The sequence below is a fragment of the Scyliorhinus canicula genome, chromosome 7 (assembly GCF_902713615.1).
Source record: "Scyliorhinus canicula chromosome 7, sScyCan1.1, whole genome shotgun sequence".
NCBI classification, from domain to species: domain Eukaryota; kingdom Metazoa; phylum Chordata; class Chondrichthyes; order Carcharhiniformes; family Scyliorhinidae; genus Scyliorhinus; species Scyliorhinus canicula.
In genome coordinates this window covers 158,135,194-158,162,022 of record NC_052152.1, presented here as the reverse complement: position 1 = coordinate 158,162,022, position 26,829 = coordinate 158,135,194, and the positions used below count along the sequence as shown (strand labels likewise).

General features: G+C 45.4%; 1 protein-coding gene across 2 annotated transcripts in view; it reads right to left on the bottom strand.

Annotated features, from left to right (window-relative positions):
* Window positions 1-1,109: 1,109 nt before the first annotated feature.
* The window catches only part of dpm1 (dolichyl-phosphate mannosyltransferase subunit 1, catalytic), a 113,503-nt gene continuing 87,783 nt past the window's right edge, over window positions 1,110-26,829 (bottom strand). For both annotated transcript variants that reach the window (XM_038803141.1, XM_038803142.1), the window contains 2 exons: window positions 20,523-20,637; window positions 1,110-1,393 (listed from right to left, as the gene is read on the bottom strand). In XM_038803141.1, coding sequence (XP_038659069.1) covers window positions 1,289-1,393; window positions 20,523-20,637 — 220 coding nt within the window. In that variant the 3' untranslated portion in view covers window positions 1,110-1,288. The remainder of the gene's footprint in view (window positions 1,394-20,522; window positions 20,638-26,829) is intronic.

The window sequence follows — 26,829 nt, the reverse complement described above, 5'->3', positions numbered from 1 at the left end:
ATCAGGAATTTAAATTACAGTATACACAGGCACCACTTAAAACCACACAGATTAGTTAAGTGAACATGCAACCTGCTTTTCCAATAAGACTATGCGGTAAACATACCTGTGCAGTTTTCATTGATAGCCTGAAATAATTCAAAATTGAAAGATTAACATTTCTGGACCTTTAACCAGAAAAAAATGAAAAACTGACTGCGTACATGCATAGGTCAGCGAATGTCAAGCATGCTCACATGAGTAAAAACTGTACTAAATTTGTTAAAAATTAGTACAGTTATTACCTTTGTTAACAAATGATGCCATGGAGTTGTACAGCACTGGTTTACATTTATTATTCCTGCCATGGCTAGATTCTGGTCACATTAAGATTGGTGGAGATGCCAAGTGGAGTTTAGAGACTTCACCAGTTAGAAGATGAGGTAACCAAATAAATGCACACACTGTGTCTCTTCGTGGTGGCTCTGGGACAGCCCTGAGTCGGTTTCCTGAATTAAGAGATTGGATCTACAGAAGAAAAAGAATTACCGCGGTTGGAAATATCGAAGCATTAAATGTGTCCAAGGACACTAAAGTCTAACCGATGAACGTACAGCATGTTGAGTGCAACAGGATAGAAAAGTAAATTATATTTTCATGGATGTTAATAAGGACATTTGCAAATGTTATGCTATTTTACCATTGTGAGAAACAACGGGTCAGTTAAGCTAGGCATAATGTACAAATTGTCTCACTTAAATCAAACGTAGATGCAAATTAAAAGAAAAATTAAGCAAAAATATCAGATACCTGAAGAAAACTTGGGTATTTCAATTTACATATGCAGATTCGCACCTCAAAATATTATGGTAACAAAGTGCATCTGTTAAAAGTAAGTTGCTCAGGAAGTTTGATTACAATAGTGTCTGTTGCGATGAACGTGTTAAAACATCCATTATCAAAGCATAGATTCTTCTGGTTTGACTGGGTGACAAATCGTAATAAGCCTATGTTTGCATTTTTAATTAATAACTATAAGATAGTTAAAATAATACAACAATATGATCTATGGAAAGGGTAGGATTATTAGCATTAAATGAGTCAAGCAAAATTAATCAATAAGACCGTACTCAGACTAGAATAATTTTATTTCAAATTATATTTTACAATTGTTCACTTACTGAGGTGTGCTACAGATTTATACAAATATAAAATTAGACTTTACAATGAGATTGTGAAATAGAGAAATGCACAAACCTAGTCTTAAACATTCTAGACAGAACATTTCAGCACTAGATATTAGTTTTGATCAAGTGGTAGCAAAGAGATGCAGCAGTCCTTTCAAAAAAGACACAATTTCATTTCCTCCCAGTTTAGATTCACCGTACACACGGTCCACAAATGTTATAGGAACCTGTAATAATTGGGAGGGGGAAAAAGATGTGTTAATTCAAAGTAAACATGAGCATCACAAAATAAAGGAAGCCATCAAGAATTACAGAATTTGAACATTGCTAAAGAAGGGAGACACATTGCTGGAGGTTTTCATCGTGCGCTCATTCGGAAAAATGCAAGAACACCAAATTTCAGAAGGTCACAATTTATGCTACAGGAGAAAAGGGTGCTGATTGGTTGGAAAGTTGACTGTGATTGGCCACGGTGTTGCCATGGAGAAAGCACCCGGGAACTATAGGCTTCCCAAGCTCCCAGGTAATTCAAAAAGGTGCAAAGTTGGAATATATTACTTTTGCTTGCAGGGAAAGGGTCCCTGCATATGAATGTATTTTGCTTTGAGCAAGTGTAAATGAGCTATTGAGTTTGACAAATTATTGTAAATTAGTCGTTAGTATAGCTGACAGCAACCTTTGATGAATGCAAGATGAAAAGTTTCAGTAACACGTCTCTCTTTTCAGCAATACATCAATAATTAATTGTTAGCATATTCCAACATACAAGTACTCTGTAACAGAATTAACCAACAGTACTACCCATCTCAATTTTACCACCGGGAATAAATTTATAATATATTTAGGAATGATGATCTAATTTAAGGAACTAATTTGCCCCAAATATCAGTTGAATCTGTTTTGTGATGTCATTGGGAGACTGTGATGGTTATGTACATAGTTATATATATTTTTTTATTCACACAACAAAGAAAATAATATCTTGCACAAACAAGAAGCACTGTAACCATGCTCTTGTGTTGCAGGATATTGATTTTAGGGTAATTCCATCTTCCTTCTTTAATGTTATTGAATGTGCATGAATATTTAGATCGTGATGCTATAGGGAGTGTGCATGCCGAAATAAATTGGCAATACCGTACAAATTTCCCAATTGGTTCTTTCCAAGTCAAATGTTATGTTTAAAAAACACCCATCACACAAATGTGAAAGTATCAGTGAACTCAAGTTTATTCAATTAAAAATGGAACTAAAATTGAACTGAAAACAATTGAATACTGTATCTTTAATACTGTATCTTTTATTGGAAGTAGTTCAAAAAAAGTTCAAGAAAAGGGAAGCATTTCAATGGGCTAGGCTCTGCAGATTTACATAATAAGTAGCTGGACCATACATTCTAGACTCAAAACTCAAAATCAGCTGACTTTAGTTGGGGCAGCAATAGAGGGGTTACTTTTAGTCTTAAGTGTTTCTTTATCGGATAGAACCCAAAGTAGCCATGGTTCCTACTTTTTGATGGCATCGAGTGATTCTTGCTGAAATCACATTGACTGAAACAGATATATTCAGGTTATAAATTGTAATGAACAACAGACGTAAGATATCCTTGGTATATTTATGTAAAGACATGATAGAATCAACTGCAGCCAGCAGCCATGATGCCCCCCCCCCCAATCACCCATCTATCTTCAAGTAATTTGCAAACTAATCATCAAAGACTACATATAAATAGCCTTTAGAATAAGATATTGAGAAAACTGGTTGGTGTGGAATCATGTCCAACCAGAAGTGAACATTTCTTGATAAATTGTCAATTAGTATATTTTCTGGTAGAAAGAAACACAAGCCACGGTTGTTTGTATAATATGGGGAGACTCTCTTGCGTGTATTCTTTATTACAGATTGTAAACTTCAATATTGCTTTCGATCATTTTGCTTCAGGCGTTAATGGTTCAAAATGTGGATTGTGGATAACACTAACAACTTACTATCAATTTATTACAATACACTGCATATTCTATACGTAAATATCGGTGTCCTTTTGGGTTAGGTAATCATAATTTTTCCAACAGGATAACACTTTCTGGCAATTTCATCAGTCAATGGTGATCATAGAATTTACAGTGCAGGAGGCCATTCGGCCCATCCAGTCTGCACCGACCCTTGGAAAGAGCACTCTACCTAAGCCCATGCCTCTATCCCTTCCCTGTAACCCAGAAACCCCTCCTAACCGTTGGACACAAGGGGCAATATAGCATAGCCAATCCACTAACCTGCACATCTTTGGACTGTGGGAGGAAACCGGAGCAGCCAGAGGAAACCCATGCAGACACAGGGAGAAAGTGCAAACTTCACACAGTCACTCGAGGCAGGAATTGAACCTGGGACCCTGGAGCTGTGAAGGTGCAGTGCTAACCACTGTGCCACCCATGTGACCAAGCCACATCATAGACCTTGATTGTTCCAGACACCTGTCAATCCAATGGTCCTAAAGACCAATTAAGGTTATTGACAGGATAAGATTTGACAGCTTTGTTTGGCCCCAGGTAATAATGTGACCGTTTCCATGAGATATTTTTCTTTTGAGCATTTTTCTTTTGCAACCCATCTTTTGATGGATCTGTAGAAACAATGACAAATCTCATCTCTCATTGGACCATGGTAGCTGCTGTTCATTGGTCCTTAGCAATCACATGATCACAACTATGCATAATATCATAATGACAACTATATTTTGAATTATAAATATATAAATAAAAAATCTCTTTAAACCTTGGGTAGAGACTTCAACATTTTCTTTCAAATATTGGAAACATAATGCCATATTGTACAGGCAGGTAATTAAAATTGAAACTAAAAAACATACAAAGTCCAAAAATAATAGAAACACAAATGGACCATACAGTCCAAGTCTGTTCTTGAATTCTACTCCAAGTTAATTTACTCATCTATGCACCATATCCTTAGATACCCATGCCTAGCAAAAACATAAACAATCATAGCTTTCAATGCTCCTTAGACAGCACCTTCCAAACCCATGACTTCTACCATCTAGAAGGGCAAGAACAACATGTACATGGGAAGACCACCACCGGGAAGTTCCCCTCTAAGCCAGTCGCCATTCTGTGACGAATATAGGGAATTTTCATATTTTATATTTTTAGCAGTAAAACCTGGGTTAAGATGCAAAGACAGTATAACTTCTAGAATTGTAATTAAGGTGTTGTAAAGGGAGATAATTATCGATTTGCAGGTGAAGTGTTCTGCAAATATAACCATTTATTTGTTTACAGATAGCTAGCTAATGGGATATTGTTTACATTTGAAGGACCCTTGGGATGTAGATCATTCATGAGGGGTATTGTGTTTGGTCCTGGCTTAACAAGTCAAGGGGCAACTTGTAACAAGAGATCAAAGAATGCCTTCTGCTTTGGATACAGATGAGGTTCTTAATGGGAGGAGCCAGGTAGATCTGAAAAGGCAGTTGATCCTAGGACTCTCATCTGAACAGAGAAGTTTTAGTTTGGACCTGAAAGGTTTTCTCTCCAAAGATTCTGCACAGAGAAAAGCAAGTAGAAACCCAAGAGAAAATGCTGGAAAAAGGAAGTAGAAACCTGGCTGTTAATTTTATTCATGAGTGGTATTTGAAACATATTGGTTTGCTTAATTGGAACATAGTGGCAGATTTAAGAAGTTTTTCTCTTTTACTTAAGATTTGTTGTAACTGTTAACTGTAAAGCTATTTCTTTGTTGCTAATGTGGTTAATTCTATGTTTAAATCAAATCTTGTTTTAACATAAAAGACACCTATTGGTCAGTGTTATCACTCCTGGAGTGCAGCAACAATTCCTCAAAGTTTTACAAATTGCAAATAGTTGGCTTCTCGCCCGGGATCCTAACAATTCTGACTTAGAAATATATCGCCATTCAGGGTGGCACGGTGGCGCAGTGATTAGCACTGCTGCCGACAATGCTCAGGACCCGGGTTCGATCCCAGCCTCGGGTCACTGTCTATGTGGAGTTTCCACATTCTCCCCGTGTCTGCGTGGATCTCACCTCCACAATCCAAAAAGACCTGCAGTGTCGGTGGATTGGCCACGCTAAATTGCCCCTTAATTGGAAAAAATAATAATTGGGTACTCTAAATTTATTTAAAAAAAGAAATATACCACCGTTCGTTAACTGCCTCTGGGTCAAAATCCTGAAATTCCCTTCCTAAAAGCACTGCGTAACATCACTGCACGGACGGCAGCAATTCAAGGCAGATCATCACCACCTTCGCAAAGGCAATTAGGGACGGGCAATAAATGCTGGCCTAGCCAGCAACACCCACATCCTATGACTGAATAATAAAAAATGTTGATGTATGGTTGGAATCTGACTCTGCCTTCAGCTCCCCTGCTCTTGAAGGAATGACCACTAGCTCCATTTTATTCTGCTCACTAAAGTGCCTAGCAGGCAGGAAAGCTTTCATCAAGGTTGAGGTTTCGGAAGAATTAGGGAAGCATTGTGACATCACATAAGACTATCTGAAGTAGAATTTACTTCAGGTGATCTTGTTTATTATAAGAGTGAGAAGCAAATGGAATGGAAAGGACCAGGGAAATTTATAGGACATGAAGGAAAAACTATGATTATTCAACATGGGAATTAAACAATAAAAGCCCATGGGTCATCGGAAATAATTAGAATTTGCGAATATTGACTGATAGAACATGCAAAGCACCAGGTGCATTGCATACTCCTATCTTTTGGGGCAGAGCCAGAAGGACAAGATATGAAGGCAGGAGTGAGACACCGGTAGAAGATTTCACTGTGATAAAGTGGAAGGGGTATTTTGTTCAGATGTTAGCTGCCCAAAATGAGGTGCCAGGTATTGTATCATCCAGAAAGATCAAACAACAGGAGGGATGCAACAGAGGGGCAGGAAAATCTACTGGAAAATATTAGAATTAGTTGAAAGTCCAGGATGATGGACAGGCAGTGAGGCCATTGACTGGGAGCACGAAGTACAAGAATGAAAAATAAGGACGCGTGGCCCAAGTTACAGTAAAGGATTGGGTGATGAATCCAGGTGAGGAAACATAAACACACTGAGGATAGGGCCTCAGGTGAGGTATACAGAGAATCAAACACTAGGAGCCGAGGAAGAAGTCAACAGGCAAGTAGGGGGTCACAACTTGACTAAACAACATAGTAGAGTGGATAATGCTGAACCAATGTGACAATATAGCAAAAGCAGGAGTCCTCATGACTGCGTGGTTTTTGCAAGTTACGGGATAAAGCTACACGAGACGCTAAACAGAGGGAGTTAGAAAGTAGAAGGGGGTTTGATATGTATTCAGAAGTCCCAAATAGGGTTCAGCCAGGATCGTTAGACAAGTGGGGCTGCATGGAAAAGGTCTTATCGAATGGAACTTATATAATGCCATGTCTTGGTTGGTGGTTCAGGGATTTCAAGAATGCTTAGCAGATAAGGAAGTCAGAGTGGACTCATCCGCAGCAGGAAAGATGCTTTTGAAAACTTTTCTGATCCTTTCGGTGACATTTTTGTGGGAACGTACGTCCATAGATATAAAAGCTGCATTTATAGAGGGCGATCACCTCCAGATGGAAGGGTTTCTCAATCCTCCTGAGGCACCAGGGGTAGAGGGGAAACTTTGGAAATTAAATACGTGCATATTTTGTTTAACAATGCTTCCAGAGTGGGGTATTTCTAAGTTCAATCAATGTTGTTAAAGTTGGATTGTCTCCAACTGAAGGCAGATCCTGCACGTTTTATTGATACCATGATGGGAAAATTAAAGGCACCTTCATGACGCATGTTGATGACTTTCGATAGGGTGGCACTAGTGAGTTTCGAAACAAAGTTATTGACAGGATTAGAATAGACTTTAAGGTTGGGCATCAGGTTAAAGGGGCCTTCAAATATATAGTATTAGAAATAAAATTGTTTGGGTCTGCCGTTACTTTACACAGTAATCATACTTTTAAAATGTTAGCTCTGTTGCAGTCAGTCGGGCTCGTTCTTCACAAAAATATGCAGATGCTTCCAAAGATGAGAAAGCAGCTGCAAAGTCTGACTCGACAATTGAGCTGAATGGGTACACAGACGAGGCTGGATGTCAGCTTTGACGTTCTTGAACTGAGTACTGTATTGAAGTTCTAGGACATCTAACGGACAATAAAATATTAAAGATGGCGAAATGTGTATTGAAGTTTCCATCTTTGGGCAACTCTAAAAATATAAAATAATAATAATAATCTTTATTGTCACAAGTAGGCTTACAATAACACTGCAATGAAGTTACTGTGAAAAGCCCTTAGGCACCACATTTTGGCACCTGTTCGGGTACATGGAGGGAGAACTCAGAATGTCCAATTCATCGAACAGCACGTCTTTCGGGACTTGCGGGAGGAAACCGGAGCACCCGGTCGAAACCCACGCAGAACAGGGAGATTCCACACAGTGACCCAAGCCGGGAATCGAACCTGTGACCCTGGAGCTGTGAAGCAACAATGCTACTGTTGTGTCCAGTGACACCTCTCATGCAAAGTTTGCTGATGGGTTTTCAAGAGCAATGGGTTTCACACTATTCTTGTGGGTACAAATGGGAAGTGGCCAAGAAAATTAGGTGAGTAATAAGGAGCACCCTGCCTGCAGAGGCTCTCTCACGAGTAGACATGGCATTTTAAAACAAAATCTAAAACATTAGGGGAAATACTGCAATGGGTGAAATGACAAAGAAAATATCCCAGTAGAATGTTATATTGACAATTGAACCCTTTGGGATAACATACACTCTAAGTATAAGTGAAAACAAGATTCTGAATCAATATTGCATATCTAAAACAAATGGTTGAGGAAAAGGAAATCTCTATGCTCCAATGGCTTGACACAAGCCATCAGTTATCAGATTGCTTCACCAAAAGGAATGCCTATAGTGAAAGATTATTGATGGTATTAGAAGAGGGAATACTCTGGATGTGAGTTTCGAAAAAGTGTGACTTATCTCTCAGTTTTTTAGTCACTTTTTGTTATTCTTTTTCAGAAGGGAACCTGTTAATTCTGCTGCAATGGAGTCCATGCTTTATGTTGGTAATCAAGAGCAACTGTGCCCAATAAGGAAAGTATTAGGGCTTCATTACAAGAGTTTAAAAGTTTTTCATACTGGATGTTTGGGAAATTGGGAGTGTGTCTTTACTCTGCAGTCTTGGAAATAAACCAGTCTTAAGATACAGGGCTTCAGACTCATTATTTCCCCAACATATGATCCTCAGAGTGCAGCTGGCGTTTGGTGAAAGAGGGAATCGCAAGGGTTAAGTTTTAAGAAATAATTTAAGGGAGAATTTCATTCTAAAGTCTAGTTTGTTCTTTAATTTAGCAATTAACAAAAACTTGCTCTTTTGACTGGGTGAAGTTTAGATGCAGCTGTAAAACATGAATTAAAACAGGAGTTTACAGGCTCTCAGCTGAAGCTAGTTAATTAGACAACTGGTTTAATCCAGTTTCAGAAGCCTTGAATTAGGGGCTATATAAAAGGAGGGCTGCTTCAGTGCTGCTTTAGTGCAACTGGAGTACGGTGAAAAAGGGTGTTAAGGGGAGAGGGGAGACAGCTGGACCTGCTCGGGCAGCAGACCAAGGTTTAAAACCAATCCAGGAGTAGTGAGACAGGAAAGCGCTAAGTACATTGGCTTTTAACTAACTGCTAATTTGAATTACCTATTCTAAATTGCTTACAAATTAAAGGTAAAGAGAAGAAATATTTTACAGATTAAAACATTTTAAAAACGAATTAACTAAAATAGAGATGCAAGGCCAGACTGCATGGTAGCAGTGGTTAGTTGAATGTGGAGTGTGTAACAAAACTTTATTGTGACTTAAATGAGTTACAAGCAGAGAAGCAAAGATTGGTTCTGCAGTAACATATTACAAATTTCTGCCAATCTCTCCCCCTCTCCATTCCATGAATATACAGGAGAGAGTCTGGTGATACTCAGACCAATGCACGTTGAAGTTATCTTTTTACAGCACCAGGGTCCCAGATTCCCAGCTTGGGCCACCGTCTACGCAGAGTCTGCACATTCTCCCAGTATCTGCATGAGTTTCCTCCCAAAGTCCAAAGATGTGCAGGTTAGGTGGAATGGCCATGACAAATTGCCATTGGTGTCCAAGAAGGTTAGGTGGGGTTACTGGGTTATGGTGATAGGGTGGAGACGTGGTCTTAAGTATTGTGCTCTTTCCAGGGGCCAGTGCACTTGATGGGCTGAATGCACTGTAAATTCTATGGATCTATATGTTGTACCTGCATGATGTGGGAGCTGGTGGATCTCATTGTGGTTCCCAGTGAACACCTCTTTAGCAAGTGTTAGTTGCTCAAAGAACTTTGGCTCAGAGTTGATGAGCTGGAGTCTGAGCTTCGGATGCTGTGACACATCAGGAGAGGGACCGTTACCGGGAGGTTGTGTTTCAGGGGGCAGTCAAACCCCTTAACCACCTTGAATGTGGCCAGGGACAGGAGGGTGTGACTGAGAGAGGCAAGTATAGGGATCCAAAAGGTAGGGTTGCAGGAGCTTCAGCCCTTGTCCAACAGGTTTGAGATTCTTGCTCCCTGTGTGGACAAGAGCAGGTATTTTAGGGAAGATGAGCAAACTGACCACAGCACCATGGTATAGGGAGCCACTCAAGTGGGGTGGAGAAGAGAAATGTAATCACTATTGGGGATAGTATAGTTAGGGACACCGATACTGTTCTGTGATCAGGATTGAGCGTCTCGAAGGTTGTGTTGCCTATCTGATGTTTGGGATATCTCATCTGGCTGCAGAGGAACTTGGAGTGGCAGGGGAAAGGTTCAGTTGTTGTAGTCCATGTAGGTACCAACAACATGGGTAGAACAAGGATAGAGGTTCTGCCCAGGGAATATGAGCAGCTAAGGACTAAATTTAAAAAGCAGAACCAAAGAGGTAATAATCTTCGGTTTACCATCTGAACCATGAGGTAAATCCATAGCTCAAAGGTTGGTGTGGGAGAAATGGGTTTGAATTCATGGGACCAGTACTGCTGAAGGAGGGACATGTTCCGATGGGACAGTTTTCACCTGAATCATGCTGGAACAGAGTCCCAGCGAATTGCCCAACTAGGGTTGTAGACTAGACTTTAAAGTAAACAGTTCGGTTCAGTTGCATAGAGAATTAGAACTTCAAAGTTGAAGGAGAAGGTAGGAGTGGAGATTAGTGACTAGGTTACGTGGATTGTTACCAGAAATTGAAGGAAGGGGCAGAACGTGTGAACATCATATTGAACCAAGGAATCAAGACAAGAGTAGGCAAATTTGACAATAGAACAAACTTTATGTCTGAATGCATGAAGCATTCAGCATATAATTAATGCATTTAACAACGCAAATAGAGGCAATGGGGTATGATTTGGTGGTGATTACTGAGCCATGGTTACAAGGAGACTAGGTCTGGAAGTTAAATATCCAAGGGTATTCCGCATTTTGGAAGAACAGACAGAAAATAAAAGGAAGTGGTGTAGCTTTGCTAGGAAAGGAAGAGATCAGTGCTGAGTGAGAGATGAAATAGGCATGGGCGATTACGACATGGAATCAGTCTGGGTAGAAATAAGAAATAGCAAAGAAAAGAAATATCTGGTGGGAGTAATCTACAGGTCCCCAAGCAATAGTTCCACAGTGGAGCACAGTATAAACCAGGAAATACTGGAAGCTTGGAAGAAAGGATAATCATCGGTGATTTTAATATGCAAATTGAGTGGATTAATCAAACTAGCAAGGGTAGCCTCGGGAGAGTTCATTGAATGTATTAGAAATTGCTTCTTGAAGCAATATGTTGTGGAACCAACCAGGGAGCAAGCTATTCTGGATTTGGTGTTGTGTAATGAGGAAGGATTAATTAATGACCTCCTAGTTGAGGATTCCCAAAAGAAGAGTGATCATAGCATGATTGAATTCAGTTTGAGGGGGAGAAGCTGGAGTCCCACACTAGGTGTTCTGAAGTTGTACAAGGTAATTGCGATGGAATGAGGACAGATTTGGCCCTAGTGGGCTGGATGACTAAAAGGTAGGATATTTTTTTCTAAAGATAAATTTTAGAGTACCCAATTATTTTTTCCCCAATTAAGGGCCAATTTAGTGTGGCGTGGCCAATTCACCTAGAATCATAGAATTTACAGTGCAGAAGGAGGCATTTCGCCCATCAAGTCTGCACTGGCTCTTGCAAAGAATAAAAGAACAAAATACAGTACAGGAACAGGCCCTTTGGCCCTCCAAGCCTGTGCTGACCATGCTGCCCATCTAAACTAAAATCCTCTGCGCTTCCTGGGTCCATATCCCTCTATTACCATCCTATTCACGTATTTGTCAAGATGCCCCTTAAATGTCACCACCCTCTGTTTTTAAAAAAAAAACCAAACTTGCCTCGCACATCTTCTCTATACCTTGCCCCTCGCACCTTAAACCTATGCCCACTAGTAATTGACCCATCTACCCTGGGATAAAGCCTCTGACTCTCCACTCTGTCTATGCCCCTCATAATTTTGTAGACCTCTTATCAGGTCGCCGCTCAACCTCTCTCGTTCCAGTGAGAACAAACAGAGTTTATTCAACCGCTCCTCATAGCTAATGCCCTTCATACCAGGCAACATCCTGGTAAATCTCTTCTGCAACCTCTCCAAAGCCTCCACATCCTTCTGGTAGTGTGGCGACAGAATTGAACACTATACTCCAAGTGTGGCCTAACTAAGGTTCTATACAGCTGCAACATGACTTGCCAATTCTTATACTCAATGCCCCGGCCAATGAAGGCAAGCATGCCGTATGGCTTCTTGACTACCTTACCATGGTTACAAAGAGACTAGGTCTGGGAGTTAAATATCCAAGGGTATTCAGCATTTTGGAAGAACAGACAGAAAAGAAAAGGAAGTGGTGTAGCTTTGCTAGGAAAGTATTGCCCCTTTCAGCGACCTCTGGACCTGTACACCTAGATCTCTCTGACTGTCAATACTCTTGAGGGTTCTACCATTCACTGCATATGCCCTACCTGCATGAGACCTTCCAAAATGCATTACCTCACATTTGTCCGGATTAAACTCCATCTGCATCTCTCTGCCCAAGTCTCTAAACGATCTAAATCCTCCTGTATCCTCTGACAGTCCTCATCGCTATCCGCAATTCCATCAACCTTTTGTGTCGTCTGCAAACTTACTAATCAGAGCAGTTACATTTTCCTCCAAATCATTTGTATATACTACGAACAGCAAAGGTCCCAGCACTGATCCCTGTGGAACACCACTAGTCACAGCCCTCCAATCAGAAAAAGAGCTTTCCATTGTTACTCTCTGCCTTCTATGACCTAGCCAGTCCAATATCCATGTTGCCAGCTCACCCCTGATCCCGTGTGACTTCAGCTTTTGTACCAGTCTGCCATGAAGTCCATAGAGACAACATCCACTGCCCTACCTGCATCAATCATCTTTGTGACCACCTCAAAACTCTTATCAAGTTAGTGTGACACACCCTCCCCTTCACAAAACCGTGCTGCCTCTTGCTAATGCATCCATTTGCTTCCAAATGGGAGTAGATCCTGTCTCGAAGAATTCTCTCCAGTAATTTCCCTACCACTGACGTTAGGCTCACCGGCCTGTAGTTACCTAGATTATCCCTGCTACCCTTCTTAAACAAAGGAACAACATTGGCTATTCTCCAGTGCTCTGGGACATCACATAAAGACAGTGAGGATTCAAAGATTTCTGTCAAGGCCTCAGCAATTTCCTCTCTAGCCTCCTTCAGTATTCTGAGGTAGATCCCATCAGGTCCTGGGGACTTATCTACCTTAATATTTTTCAAGACGCCCAACACCTCGTCGTTTTGGATCTCTGTGACCCAGGCTATCTACACACCCTTCTCCAGACTCAACATCCACCAATTCCTTCTCTTTGGTGAATACTGATGCAAAGTATTCATTTAGTACCTCACCCAGTTCCTCTGGCTCCACACATAGATTCCCTTGCCTATCCTTCAGTGGGCCAACCCTTTCCCTGGCTACCCTCTTGCTTTTTATGTACATGTAAAAAGCCTTGGGATTTTCCTTAACCCTATTGCCAATGACTTTTCGTGACCCCTTTTAGACCTCCTGACACTTTGCTTAAGTTCCTTCCTACTTTCCTTATATTCCACACAGGCTTCGTCTGTTCCCAGCCTTCTAGCCCTGACAAATGTCTCCCTTTTTCTTTTTGACAAGGCCTACAATATCTCTCGTTATCCAAGGTTCCTGAAATTTGCTGTATTTATCCTTCTTCCGCACAGGAACATGCCGGTCCTGAATTCCTTTCAATTGATATTTGAAAGCCTCCCACATGTCAGATGTTGATTTACCCTCACACATCCGCCCCCAATCTAGGTTCTTCAGTTCCCGCCTAATATTGCTATAATTAGCCTTTCCCAATTTAGCACATAGGGGCTTTTCACAGTAACTTCATTGAAGCCTACTCGTGACAATAAGCGATTTTCATTTCAGTTTCACCCAAGGACCACTCTTATTCTTGTCCACCAACACTTTAAAACTTACTGAATTGTGGTCACTGTTCCTGAAATGCTCCCCTACTGAAACTTTAACCACCTGGCTGGGCTAATTTCCCAATGCCAGGTCCAGTACAGCCCCTTCCCTAGTTGGACTGCCCACATATTGTTTTAAGAAGCCCTCATGGATGCTCCTTACAAACTCTGCCCCGTCCAAGCACCTAGCACTAAGTGAGTCCCAGTCAATATTGGGGAAGTTGAAGTCTCCCATTACAACAACCCTGTTGCTTTTACTCCTTTCCAAAATCTGTCTACCTATCTGCTCCTCTATCTCCCGCTGGCTGTTGGGAGGCCTGTAGTAAACCCAACATTGTGACTGCACCCTTCTTATTCCTGATCTCCTCCTACCCATATAGCCTCGCTGCCTTCTGAGGTGTCCTTCCGTAGTACAGCTCTGATATTCTCCCTAACTAGTACTGCAACTCCACCACCCCTTTTACATCCCTCTCAATCCGCCTGAAACATCTAAATCCTGGAACAAAGAGCACCCTACTGAAGCCCACTTATCTACCCTATCTCCAACTCAATAACCCCTACTTAACATATTTTGGACACTAAGGGCAATTTAGCCACAAATCTTTGGACTGTGGGAGGAAACCGGAGCAACCAGAAGAAACCACGCAGAGACGGGGAGAACGTGCAGACTCCGCACAGAGTGACCCAGCCGGGAATCGTACCTGGGTCTTCAGTTGCGGAATCCCAGTGCTAACCACTGCACCACATGCAACCCCAAAAGATAGGTCATTTGATTAGCAGTGGCAGTTAAGGAGATATTCAACTCCTCCCAACTAAAATGTATTCCAGAGGAATAAAGAGCATAATAAAACGTAAGGGGGGAAATAACATCCATAGCTAAGCAAGGAAATTAAAGATAACAAAGTCAAAATCTAAGGCATACCATAATGTAAAGGCCAGTGGCGGGCAGGAAGAAACTTTTAAAGATTAACAAAGGGTTACTAAAAAGTAATAAAAAGAACAAAGGTACATTATGAAAGAACACTAGTACAAAATATTTTTAAAATAGTAAAAGCTTCTATAAGCATATAAAAGGGAAGAAAGCAGCTAAAGTGAATGTTGGTCCTTTTGGAGGATGAGACCGGGAATTAACAGTGGGAAACACAGAAATGACAGAGTCATTAACTCAATATTTTGCCTCTGCTTTTAACAGAGGACACTAATACCATCCCCCAATAGTAACCGGTCATGCAGAGATAATAGAAAGGGAGGAACTTAGCCTGGTTTAGCTCACCAGGCTAAATCGCTGGCTTTTAAAGCAGGCCGGCAGCACGGTTCGATTCCCGTACCAGCCTCCCCAGACAGGCGCCGGAATGTGGCGACTAGGGGCTTTTCACAGTAACTTCATTGAAGCCTACTCGTGACAATAAGCGATTTTCATTTCATTTCATATGGATAAAGTCCTGAACAATCTATTGGGATTGAAAGACAGAGCAGATAGTGGATTGGTTATAATATTCCAAAATTCCTGGGATCCGGGAAAGGTACAAGTGGATTAGGAAAATGTTCATGTAACACACTTATTCAATAAGTGAGGGAGACAGAAAATAGGAAACTATAGATTAGTTATTTTAACATCTGTTGTTGGGGAAATTGTTAGAATCCATTATCAAGCAAATAGGACATTTAGAAAGTCAAAACATGGGGCAGCAAGGTGGCGCAGTGGTTAGCACTGCTGCCTCTTGACGCCGAGGTCCCGGGTTCGTTCCCGGCCCTGGGTTACTGTCTGTGTGGAGTGTGTACATTCTCCCCGGGTTTCACCCCGACAACTCAAGATGTGTAGGGTAGGTGGATTTGCCTCGCTAAATTGTCCCTTAATTGGAAAAATTAGTTGGGTACTCTTTCTCTTTTTAAATAAATTTAGTCAAAACACAATGCATCAAAATCAGCATGGTTTGATAAAGGATAAATTTGTGTTTGACTAATTTGATCTAGTTTTTCCAAAGATGTAATGCACCAAGTCGATAATGGAGATCCGGTGATGTAATGGGCGGGATTCTCCCAGCGCCGGGCCGGAGAATCCCCGCAACTGCGCCACACCGCCCCGACACCGGCACGCGGAGAATGGTCGCGGGCTGCTCTACGCGTCTGGGCCGCCGATTCTCCGGCCCAGATGGGCCAAGCGGCCACTCTATAAAGGCAAGAGTCCTGCCGGTGCCATCTACACCTGGTTGCAGCCGGCGGGAACTCCGCGCAGCCGGCGGGAATTCTGCGCGCAGGGTCGGGGGCTGCCGGGTGGGGGCCTCCGATTGGGGCCTGGCCCCTGATCGGGGCCCACCGGTCAGCGGGCCGGACTCTTGCTCCCCAGGCCTATTTTCTTACACACCGGCCCCTGAACTCCCGCACCATGTTGCATTGGGGCCGGCGCATTGAGGGAGGCCAGCGCCACTGCGCATGTCCTCGTTGATGCCGGTGCCACTGCGCATGCATGGATCCCGCGGCGCACAGTTCGTGCCAGGATGGGAGGCTGGAGCGGTGTGAACCGCTCCAGTGCCGCGCTGGCCCCCTGTATGGGCCAGAATCAGTACTCCCAGCAGCCCGTTCATGCCGTCCTGAAAAGCGACGGCGTTTCTGACGGCATGGACACACTGCCACCGAATGGGAGAATCCCGCCCAATATAGCTGGATTTCCAGAAGACATTTGATAAGGTGCCGCACATAAGATCACATGGGATTTGGGGTAATTTACTATCTTAGATAGAAGATTGGCTAACCAACAGAAGGCAGAGTCCGGATAAGTGGGTCTTTTTCCGATGGGTAAAATGTAATTAGTGAGGTGCCACAGGGTTCAGTCCTCGACCCCCAACTATTTACAGTATATATTAATAATTTGGAAGTACGGATAGAATGTATTATAGCCAAATTTGCATATGACACCTAAAATAGGAAGTTTCAATGAGGAAATAAGAAATTTACAAATGGATTTAGATTAGTTAGGTTGGCAGATGGAATTTAACGTAGATAAGAATGGGTTTATCGATTTTGGTCAAAAAATGGAAAGGCAACTTATTATCTGAATAATGAGAAACTTCAGAGTGCTTTGATGCAGAGGGATCAGATTGTCCTCGTGCATTAATCTCCAAAAAGTAGCATGCAGGCAAGCAGGAAGGAAAATGGAATTTTGGCTATTTATAGTTAAGGGATAGTATATAAAAGTCGGAAAATGTTGCTGCAACTGTACAAGACATTGGTGAGACTGCACCTGAAGTACTGTGTACAGTTCTGGTCCCTTATGAGGATGTAGTTGCATTAGAGGCAGTTCAGAGGAGGTTCACTAGCTTGATTCCAGAGATGAGGGGTTTGTCTTGTGAAGAGAGATTGCGTAGTTATGGCCTATACTCTCTCTCGTGTTTAGAAGAATGTGAGGAATTCTAATTGAGATGTAGAAGATGATAAAAGGTATTGACAAAGCAGACGTACAGCGGATGCTTCCTCTTGTGGGGCAATCTAGAACACAAGGTCACAGTTTTAGGATAAGGGGTAGCAGATTTAAAATAGAGATGAGGAGAAATCTAAGGATTGTGAATCTGTGGAATTCACTACCCCAGAATGTGGTGGATGCTGGGGAAATAGACAATTTTTAAATTAGCGATCAGTTGAAGGGTTATGGCGAACTGGCAGGAAAGTGGTGTTGAGGCTACAGGGAGATCAGCCATGATCGTACTGAGTGGTCTTAGAAGGGGCTAAAATGCCTATTGCTGCTTCTAGCTCTTGTTGGAATTGACATTGCCCACTCACTCAGGCTGTTTATCTCCCAAAGGAGCTTTCTAATCCTGTTTACAATGTTTTACTGTGCCTCCTGCCTCCTAAGTGTTATCTGAAAACTACATTTACATCATTATCCTTTATCATTTATATGGTGAAAAGCTGAATAGCTCTTTTGAATTTTGTTGCACTGCTGGGTGGTGAATACGGAGAAGGGGTGGAGCTGGAATAATGTGACAGTGGCTTTTTGGGTGCACGTGGAGTCCTGTAAGGGGTTTGGGCTGCGAGCACTAGCAATGGGGCCACAGCCTCTCACCTTGGGGATGTATACCGGGAATCCAGTAAGGTAGCCACGCTGAAGATTTGGGGGCAATTTTGATGGCACTTCAAGTTGAGGACAGAGTTGTGGGTGATACTGATAAAGAGGGATTGATGGGTTTGAGCCAGGGAGGATGGTGCAAGGTTCCGGGGTTGGGAGGAGAAAAGGATAAAAGATGAAGGATCAGTTTCTGGAGGGGAGATTCACAAGTTTGGAGGAGTTGGGGTGAAGTATGGACTGCAGCGTGAACAGGGCTTTAGATATATGCAGGTGTGGAATTTTGCAAGAAAGGCTTTCCTGGTGGCACAGTCCTACTTGTTGTTGGGGGTGGGGTGGGGGGGGGGGGAAAGAGGCTGGAGAGTGGGGTCGCTTCAGCAATCTATAATAGGATTTTGTGGAAGAACAAGGAGTCTGTGGAAGGATTAAAGCCAAGTGGGAGGAAGAGTTGGGGATGGGGCTGGAAGGAAGAGTATGGTGAGGTGCTGCAAAGGTCAATGCCTCTATCTCATGTGTGATGCTGTGGTTGATTCAGTTAAGATGGGGCGCACTTAACTAAGGCAAGGATGAGCCGGCTGTTGAGAGGGTGGAGGATAGCTGCCAGCTGTGCGGGAGGGGTCCAACCCACCATGTCCATATGTTCTGGTCCTGCCCGAAATTGGAGAAATATTGGGAGCCGTTTTTTTAGCACCATGCCAGAGGTTCTGCATGTGGAATTGGAGCCGGATCCCCTAGAGGCCATATGCGGGGTGCTAGACCTTCCGGAGTTGCAGTCGGGAGTGGGGGCAGGTGCTTTAGCATTCACCTCGTTCATTGCTCACAGACAGGTTTTGTTGAGGTGGAGGTCGGCTTCTGCCCCCCAGCCTCGGCATTGTGAGTTCCTGTCCTTGGAAAAGGTGATATTTGTTCTGAGGGGTGGATGAGAGGTTCCACCAAAGATTAGATTTGTTTATTCTACGTTTTGGAGACCTGGCTGCTATCGGGAGGGGGTGTTGGGTACCATTGGTGTAAAAACGTTAATGTTGAATACTTTAAAGTTGCGATAATCCCAGCTTTTCCCTGTGAGGGGGAGGGCTGACTGGTGGTGATTTAACCTGAGGCATTCATGAATAACGTCCACCAGTGTGGGAATTGAACCCATGCTGTTGGGCCTCGCCCTGCATCACAAACCAGCTGTCCAGCCAACTGAGCTGAACCAACCTCACACCTCCAGTATTTAAGGACGGACATACTTGCTGCAGACATAGCATAATAAAAGTTCATTGGACTGTTTTTTTTTCGGATAAAGGGCATTTTCCTACAAGGACAGATAGAGAAGACCAGGTCTGTATTCTCTAGAGTTTAAAAGAATGTGAGGATCTAACTGAAACATACAACATTCTTTAGGGGATTAAGTGTACATGCTGCAAAAATGTGTCCCCTGCTGGGGAAATCTAGAATACAGGGTCACAGTTTCAGAACATGGGTTCAGTAATTTATGAAAAATGAGGAGAAATTGCTTCATTCTTGGGCGGCACAGTGGTTAGCATTGCTGCCTACGGCGCTGAGGACCCGGGTTCGAATCCCGACCCTGGGTCACTGTCTGTGAGGAGCTTGCACATTCTCCCCGTGTCTGCGTGGGTTTCACCCCCACAACCCAAAGATGTGCAGGTTAGGTGGATTGGCCACGTTAAATTGGCCCTTAATTGGAAAAAATGAATTGGATATTCTAATATTAAAAAAAAGGAATTGCTTCATTCTAAGGGTTGTAAATCTTTGGAATTCTCATCCCTGGAGGTCATTAAATGCTCAGTCATTGAGTATATTCAAGACAGAGGTTGGCAGATTTTTGGGTACTTTGAATTAAGCGACTGTGCTGGAAGATGAAAACTAGGTAGATGGTCTGCCAAGATCTTGTTGAATGGCAAAGTGGACTCGCAGGGCCAAATGGCCTACTCCTGCTCCATATTTCTTGTATGAAAACAAAACAATGTATGCTATATTTTGTTTTAAAACGAAACATGCAGATAAAGGGGGAAACGCTCATACAAATAAAATCATATACCAAATTATTTTGTTTCTTTTGTTGGCAGGTGAGAGTCAGGCCCAGTTTGGATGAACATGTAAACAAAACATTACGTTTCACTATAATGAACCTCCCACTTAGTTACTAAACAGTGATTTTTGTTTGGTTGATTTAAAAAAACTGATACACCAGCCATCTTTTGCCTACTCCCAATATGCTTGGATATTTGATAGTAGTAACAATGGAACTATAACGGAGATTTTTTTATTAAAAAGATCAGAAGTTGATGCCATCTATTTCATGCTGACGCGGTTATGTGCACACTTGTGTATTTAATTTACTGTTTAGTTTTATAGCAAAGCAAACTTGCGTTGATATACCAGTGTCACCCACTTTATCTTTTGAAGACTGTGCAGCAGGTTCTATTTCATCAAGGTTTTCTGGAAAAATAAAGTTTACCTTAATGTCCCATGAGTGATACATTTTAAAGTGGACATGCCGGCGTTGGACTGAGGTGAGCACAGTAAGAAGTCTTGCAACACCAGGTTAAAGTCCAACAGGTTTGTTTCAAACACCTCTTCATTCACCTGAGGAAGGAGCAGTGTGCTCCGAAAGCTATTGTTTGAAACAACCTGATGTTGTAAGACTTTTTACTTTTTTTATAATGGAGACAACTGATTCTCAAATTCATTTTTAAATTTATTTTGTCCATATCATACCTCTCCAATACTGTAGTCCAGCTGGCGAGCCCTCACGATCATCTCCATTTGAAAGACATAGCCCTTCGACACACACTTTTCAACCAGTTTCTGCAGTACTTCTTTTCTGTATAACCTATGGATACAGACATATTTAGCCTATATTTAAATGCATCGCTCTAAACAAACTGGAGAGGACAAAACAGGGCAAACTCACTCCTGTGCTTCCTCCAGTTTCTAATCCAAAACTGGAAGCACTACCATTTCAACTGTTAAAGTGCTATTCTGGAGCATGCTTATCTTTCATCTCCAGAAGGAAATGCTTCATAGGCAAAACACACAGCATGATATTGCACTGAGCTACGCGGAGGAGAAAGCTCAAATTTGGATTTTTAAAAATGTATTCATGGAATGTGGACTTCACTGGGTAGGCCAGCATTTATTGCCCATCCCTAATTACCTTTGAGATGTGTGGTAAGCTGCTTCCTTGAACTGCTGCATTCCATGTGGTGTAGATACAGCCACAATTCTGTTAGAACAAAGACAATACAGCACAGGAACATGCCCTCCAAGCCTGCACCGACCCGCCTGTGTCTTTCTATACCCCATCTGTCCAGATACAGTAAGAAGTCTTGGAACACCAGGTTAAAGTCCAACAGGTTTCTTTCAAATCACTAGCTTTCGAAGCACTGTTCCTTCCTCTTTTTAAAAAAAAATAATTTTTATTGAGATGTTTGAAAAATGTATAACAGAATAATAATAATAATAATAATAAACACCCCCCGGCACCCATAACAACGCATATAACGAACCCCCCCAACCCAATAAATTAACAATAAATTAAATTAACATAAACAACCCCTCACCCCCCGGGTTGCTACTGCCGCTGACCTAGTTCCCTATCTTTGAGCCAGAAAATCGAGGAAAGGCTGCCACTGCCTAAAGAACCCTTGTACCGACCCCCTCAGGGCGAATTTGACCTTTTCCAGCTTAATGAATCCCGCCATGTCATTGATCCAGGTCTCCACGCTTGGGGGTCTCGCATCTTTCCATTGCAACAAGATCCTCCGCCGGGCTACTAGGGACGCAAAGGCCAAAACACCGGCCTCTTTCGTCTCCTGCACTCCCAACTCCACCCCAACCCCAAATATCGCGAGTCCCCAGCCTGGCTTGACCCTGGACCCTACCACCCTCGACACCGTCCTCGCCACCCCCTGCCAGAACTCCCCCAGTGCCGGGCATGCCCGAAACATATGGGCATGGTTTGCTGGGCTCCCCGAACACCTAATGCCCCTGTCCTCCCCCCGAAAAAACCTGCTCATCCTCGTCCCGGACATATGAGCCCTGTGAAGTACCTTGAACTGGATGAGGCTAAGCCTCGCACATGAAGAGGAGGAGTTCACCCTCTCTAGGGCGTCCGCCCATGTCCCCTCCTCAATCTGCTCCCCCAGCTCCACTTCCCACTTAGCCTTCAGCTCCTCTACCGATGCCTCCTCCACCTCCTGCATCACCTGGTAGATGTCAGACACCTTCCCATCCCCGACCCACACCCCCGAAAGCACCCTATCCCTTACCCCCCGCGGGGGCAGCGAAGGGAACCCCTCCACCTGCTGCCTAGCAAACGCCTTGACCTGAAGGTACCTGAACATATTCCCCGGGGGGGGGGGGAGCACAAACTTCTCCTCCAGCTCACCCAGGCTTGCAAACCTCCCGTCAATGAACAGGTCTCCTAACTTCCTTATGCCCGCCCTGTGCCACCCCAGGAACCCGCCATCAATGTTCCCTGGGACAAACCGGTGGTTCCCCCGCAGCGTCGCCTCCACTGACCCCAAATCGTGAGGGTAGCCGCCACCACCGGGCTCGTAGTGTACCTCGTTGGAGGGAGCAGCAACGGCACCGTTACCAGTGCCTTCAGGCTCGTGCCTCCACAGGACGCCATCTCCATCCGTTTCCATGCTGCCCCCTCCCCATCCATTACCCACTTGCGTATCACCGAGACATTAGCCGCCCAATAGCCCCGCTCCAAAAAGACCCTCCTCACCCTCGGAGTCCCGTGCGCCCAAACAAATCCCATGATGCTGCTATTCACCCTCCTAAAAAAGGCCCTCGGAATGAAAATGGGGAAGCACTGAAACAAAAACAAAAACCTCGGGAGTACCTTCATTTTAACGGACTGTACTCTACCTGCCAATGACAGCGGCAGCATGTCCCACCTTTTAAACTTCTGCTCCACCAACCTAGCAAAATTAAGTCTATGCAAAGTCCCCCAACTCCTAGCCACCTGAACCCCCAGGTACCTAAAACTCCTCACTGCCCTTTTTAGCAGGAGCCTACCATCCCCACCTCCTGATCTCCCGGGTGTACAACAAACAGCTCACTCTTGCCCAGGTTCAACTTATAGCCCGAGAAACTCCCAAACTCAGCAAGAATCTCCACCGGGTCTGCTACATACAGCAGCAAGTCATCTGCATAAAGCGACACTCGGTGCTCCTCCCCACCCTGCACCAGACCCCTCCACCTCCCCGACTCCCTGAGCGCCATGGCCAGAGGCTCAATTGCCAGCGCAAAAAGTAAGGGGGACAGGGGGCACCCCTGCCTCGTCCCACGGTAGAGCCTGAAGTACTCGGACCTCCTCCCATTTGTCGCTACATTCGCCATCGGGGCCTCGTACAGCAACCTCACCCATTTAATAAACCCCTCCCCAAACCCGAACCTCTCTAACACCTCCCACAAGTACCCCCACTCAACCCTATCAAAGGCATTCTCCGCATCCAATGCCACCACAATCTCCGCCTCTCCTTCTGCCGCCGGCATCAGTATCACATTTAGCAGCCATCGCACGTTAGTGTTCAGCTGCCTCCCCTTGACAAAACCCGTTGATCTTCATGTATCACCCCCGGCACACAGTCCTCTATTCTAGTGGCCAAGATCTTCGCCAGCAACTTGGCGTCCACATTCAGCAGTGAAATTGGCCTATATGATCCACACTGCAAGGGGTCCTTATCTCGCTTCAGGATCAGGGAAATCAGCGCCCGTGACATCGCCGGGGGCAAAACTCCCCCCTCCCATGCCTCGTTAAAGGTCTGAACCAACAGGTCCGCGTATTTTTTATAAAATTCAACCGGGAACCCATCCGGTCCCGGCGCCTTCCCCGACTGCATGTGGCAAATCCCTCTAATCGGCGCCCCCAGTCCCTCCATCTGCTCCTCCTGCACCCTTGGAAATCGCAGCCTGTTCAAAAAGCTCTCCATTCCCCCCCCCCCCCCCCCCCCCACCACCGGCGGCTCCGACCGATACAGTTCCCTGTAGAAGTTCCTAAAGACCCCATTGACCTCTGCCGCACCATATTCCCACCCCTATCCTTCACTCCACCAATCTCCCTAGCCGCGTCCCGCTTGCAAAGCTGATGCGCCAGCATCCTGCTCTCCATATTCATAGACCGCTCCCTGCGCCTTCCTCCACTGTGTCTCCGCCTTTCTGGTGGTCAATAAATCAAACTTGGCCTGCAGGCTACGCCGCTCCCCCAGCAATCCATCCTCCGGGGCCTCCGCATACCTCCTATCTACACTCAGCAGCTCCCCCACCAGTCTCTCCTTCTCCCTATGGGCTCGGATGGAGATCAGCTCCCGCCTAATCACTGCCTTCAGAGCCTCCCACACCATCCCCACCCGGACCTCCCCAGTATCATTGGCCTCGAGGTACCTCCCAATACATCCCCGGACCCTCCTGCACACCCCCTCATCAGCAAAAAGCCCCACGTCCAGACGCCAAAGCAGGCGCTGGTCCCGCACCTCCCCCATCTCCAGATCCACCCAATGCGGAGCATGGTCCGAAATTGCTATAGCCGAATTTTCGGCATCCTCCACCCTCGGGACCAGCCCCCTACTCAGGACAAAAAAGTCAATGCGGCAATAAACCCTGTGCACGTGGGAGAAAAAAAAAAAAGAGTACTCTCGAGCCCTCGGCCTCCCAAACCTCCAGGGATCCACCCTTCCCATCTGGTCCATAAACCCCCTCAACATCTTTGCCGCCGCCGGCCTCCTGCCTGTCCTAGAACTAGAATGATCCAGTGGGGGATCCAGCACCGTATTGAAGTCCCCCCCCCCCCCCAATGATCAGGCCCCCTGCCAGGTCAGGAATGCGGCCCAACAGACGCCTCATGAAACCAGCATCATCCTAATTTGGGGCATACACATTTACCAACACCACCCTCTCCCCCTGCAGCTTACCGCTCACCATCACATATCTGCCGCGACTATCAGCCACCACCTCAGACGCCTCAAACGCCACCCTCTTCCCCACCAGGATCGCCACCCCCCCGGTTCTTCGCGTCGAGCCCTGAATGGAAAACATGCCCCACCCACCCCTTCCTCAGATGGACCTGGTCTGCCACCCTCAGGCGAGTCTCCTGAAGCATGGCCACGTCCGCCTTCAGCCCCTTCAGATGCGGAAAAATCCGGGCCCGCTTCACCGGCCCATTCAACCCCCGCACGTTCCACGTGATCAGCCGGATCAGGGGGCACCCCCCCCCCCCCCTCCCCCATCAACTAGCCATAGCCCATCGACTGCTCGCCCCTGGCCAGAACCCCCCACTCGACCCGTTTCCCATGGCGATAGAACCTCACCCCGATCCCCCCGACTCGCACCAGCTCCTCCCTGGCCATTCCAGCAGCAACCCGGTCCCCCCCCCCCCCCCACGGCTAGAACCCGTTCTAGCCGCGACGCTCCCTCCATAGTACTCCCGTGAGCCAGCTGACTTCAAGCTGACCCCGGCAGCTCCCGCCCTAACTCCGACCCCTCCCGATATGGGGTCACCCCTCCACCCCTGCAACAGCTCCTTGGCACCGCTCCAGCGCGGGAAAACGGAACTGATATCCACGCCCCTTGCCTCCAGCTCCACTCCCCTCGTCCCGCAGCGCGGGAAACCAGAGGAAAGCCCGCCCTTTCCCACTGCCCCACCCCACCCCCTCAACGCAGCTCCCAAGTAACAGTCCCAACCCATCCACCAACCCCGTACAAACCAAAACAGAACAACCACAGACCCCAACATCCCCCTTAAAACACAAAACCATAACCAACATCATCCGAAAGCGGAAAAAAAAACAGAATAGCCAGCAACAGCATAAGCAGTGATATAAAAAACACCCCACAGTCCCCAATCCCTAGTTCGAGTCCAACTTTTCAGCCTGCACAAAGGCCCACGCTTCCTCCGGGGACACAAAATAGTGATGCCGGTCCTTGTAGGTGACCCACAAGCGCGCAGGCGGCAGCATGCCGAATTTCACCTGCCTGCTGTGGAGCACCACCTTCGTCCGGTTAAACCCGGCTCTCCGCTTGGCCACCTCCGCACTCCAGTCCTGGTAGATACGCACTACCGAATTCTCCCACTTGCTGCTCCTCACCTTCTTTGCCCATCGCAGAACATACTCCCGGTCACTGAACCGATGGAACCGCACCAGCACCGCCCGCGGGGGTTCATTCGCCTTAGGCCTCCTGGCCAGCACTCTGTGGGCCCCCTCCAGCTCCAGGGGCAGATGGAAAGATCCTGCCCCCACCAGCGAGTTCAGCATCACGGCCACATAAGCCGGCAGGTCCGACCCCTCCAGCCCCTCCGCGAGGCCCAGGATCCGCAAGTTCTTCCTCCTTGTCTGAAACTCCATCTCCTCAAAGCGATCTTGCCACTTTTTGTGGAGCGCCTCGTGCATCTCCACCTTCCCCACGAGGGCCGAGACCTCATCCTCGTGCTCAGAGGCCTGCTGCTGCAACTCAGCAGCTTACTTGTCATAACCTTCAGAGAGTCCAGCAACTCCACTTTCAGCTCTGTAAAGTAGCGCAGAAGGGCCGCCTGCTGGTCCTCCGCCCACTGCCTCCAATCCTCGGGGGCTCCACCGACCGCCATTTTGTCAATCTTCCCCCGCTTTTCCAGAGGAGCTGCTGCCGCTTTTTTCCTCGCCCCACTCCGGGTCCGCACCATAAATCCTGGGGGGTATTGCTCCAGACCGCTTTACACACCGGGAACCGCCGAATCAGCGCCGTTTGGGGCCCTTAAAAGAGCCCACAAGTCCTATAAAAGCGGGAGCTGTCGAACGTGCGGCTTAGCTCCGCATTGCCGCCACCGGAAGTCCGCACCGTTCCTTCCTCAGGTGAATGAAGAGGTGGGTTCCAGAAACATTCGCATCTTTGACTTTGTATGTTTCTGGAACCTACCTCTTCATTCACCTGAGGAAGGAGCTGTGCTCCGAAAGCTAGTGATTTGAAACAAACCTGTTGGGCTTTAACCTGGTGTTGTAAGACTTCTTACTGTGCTCACCCCAGTCCAACGCCGGCA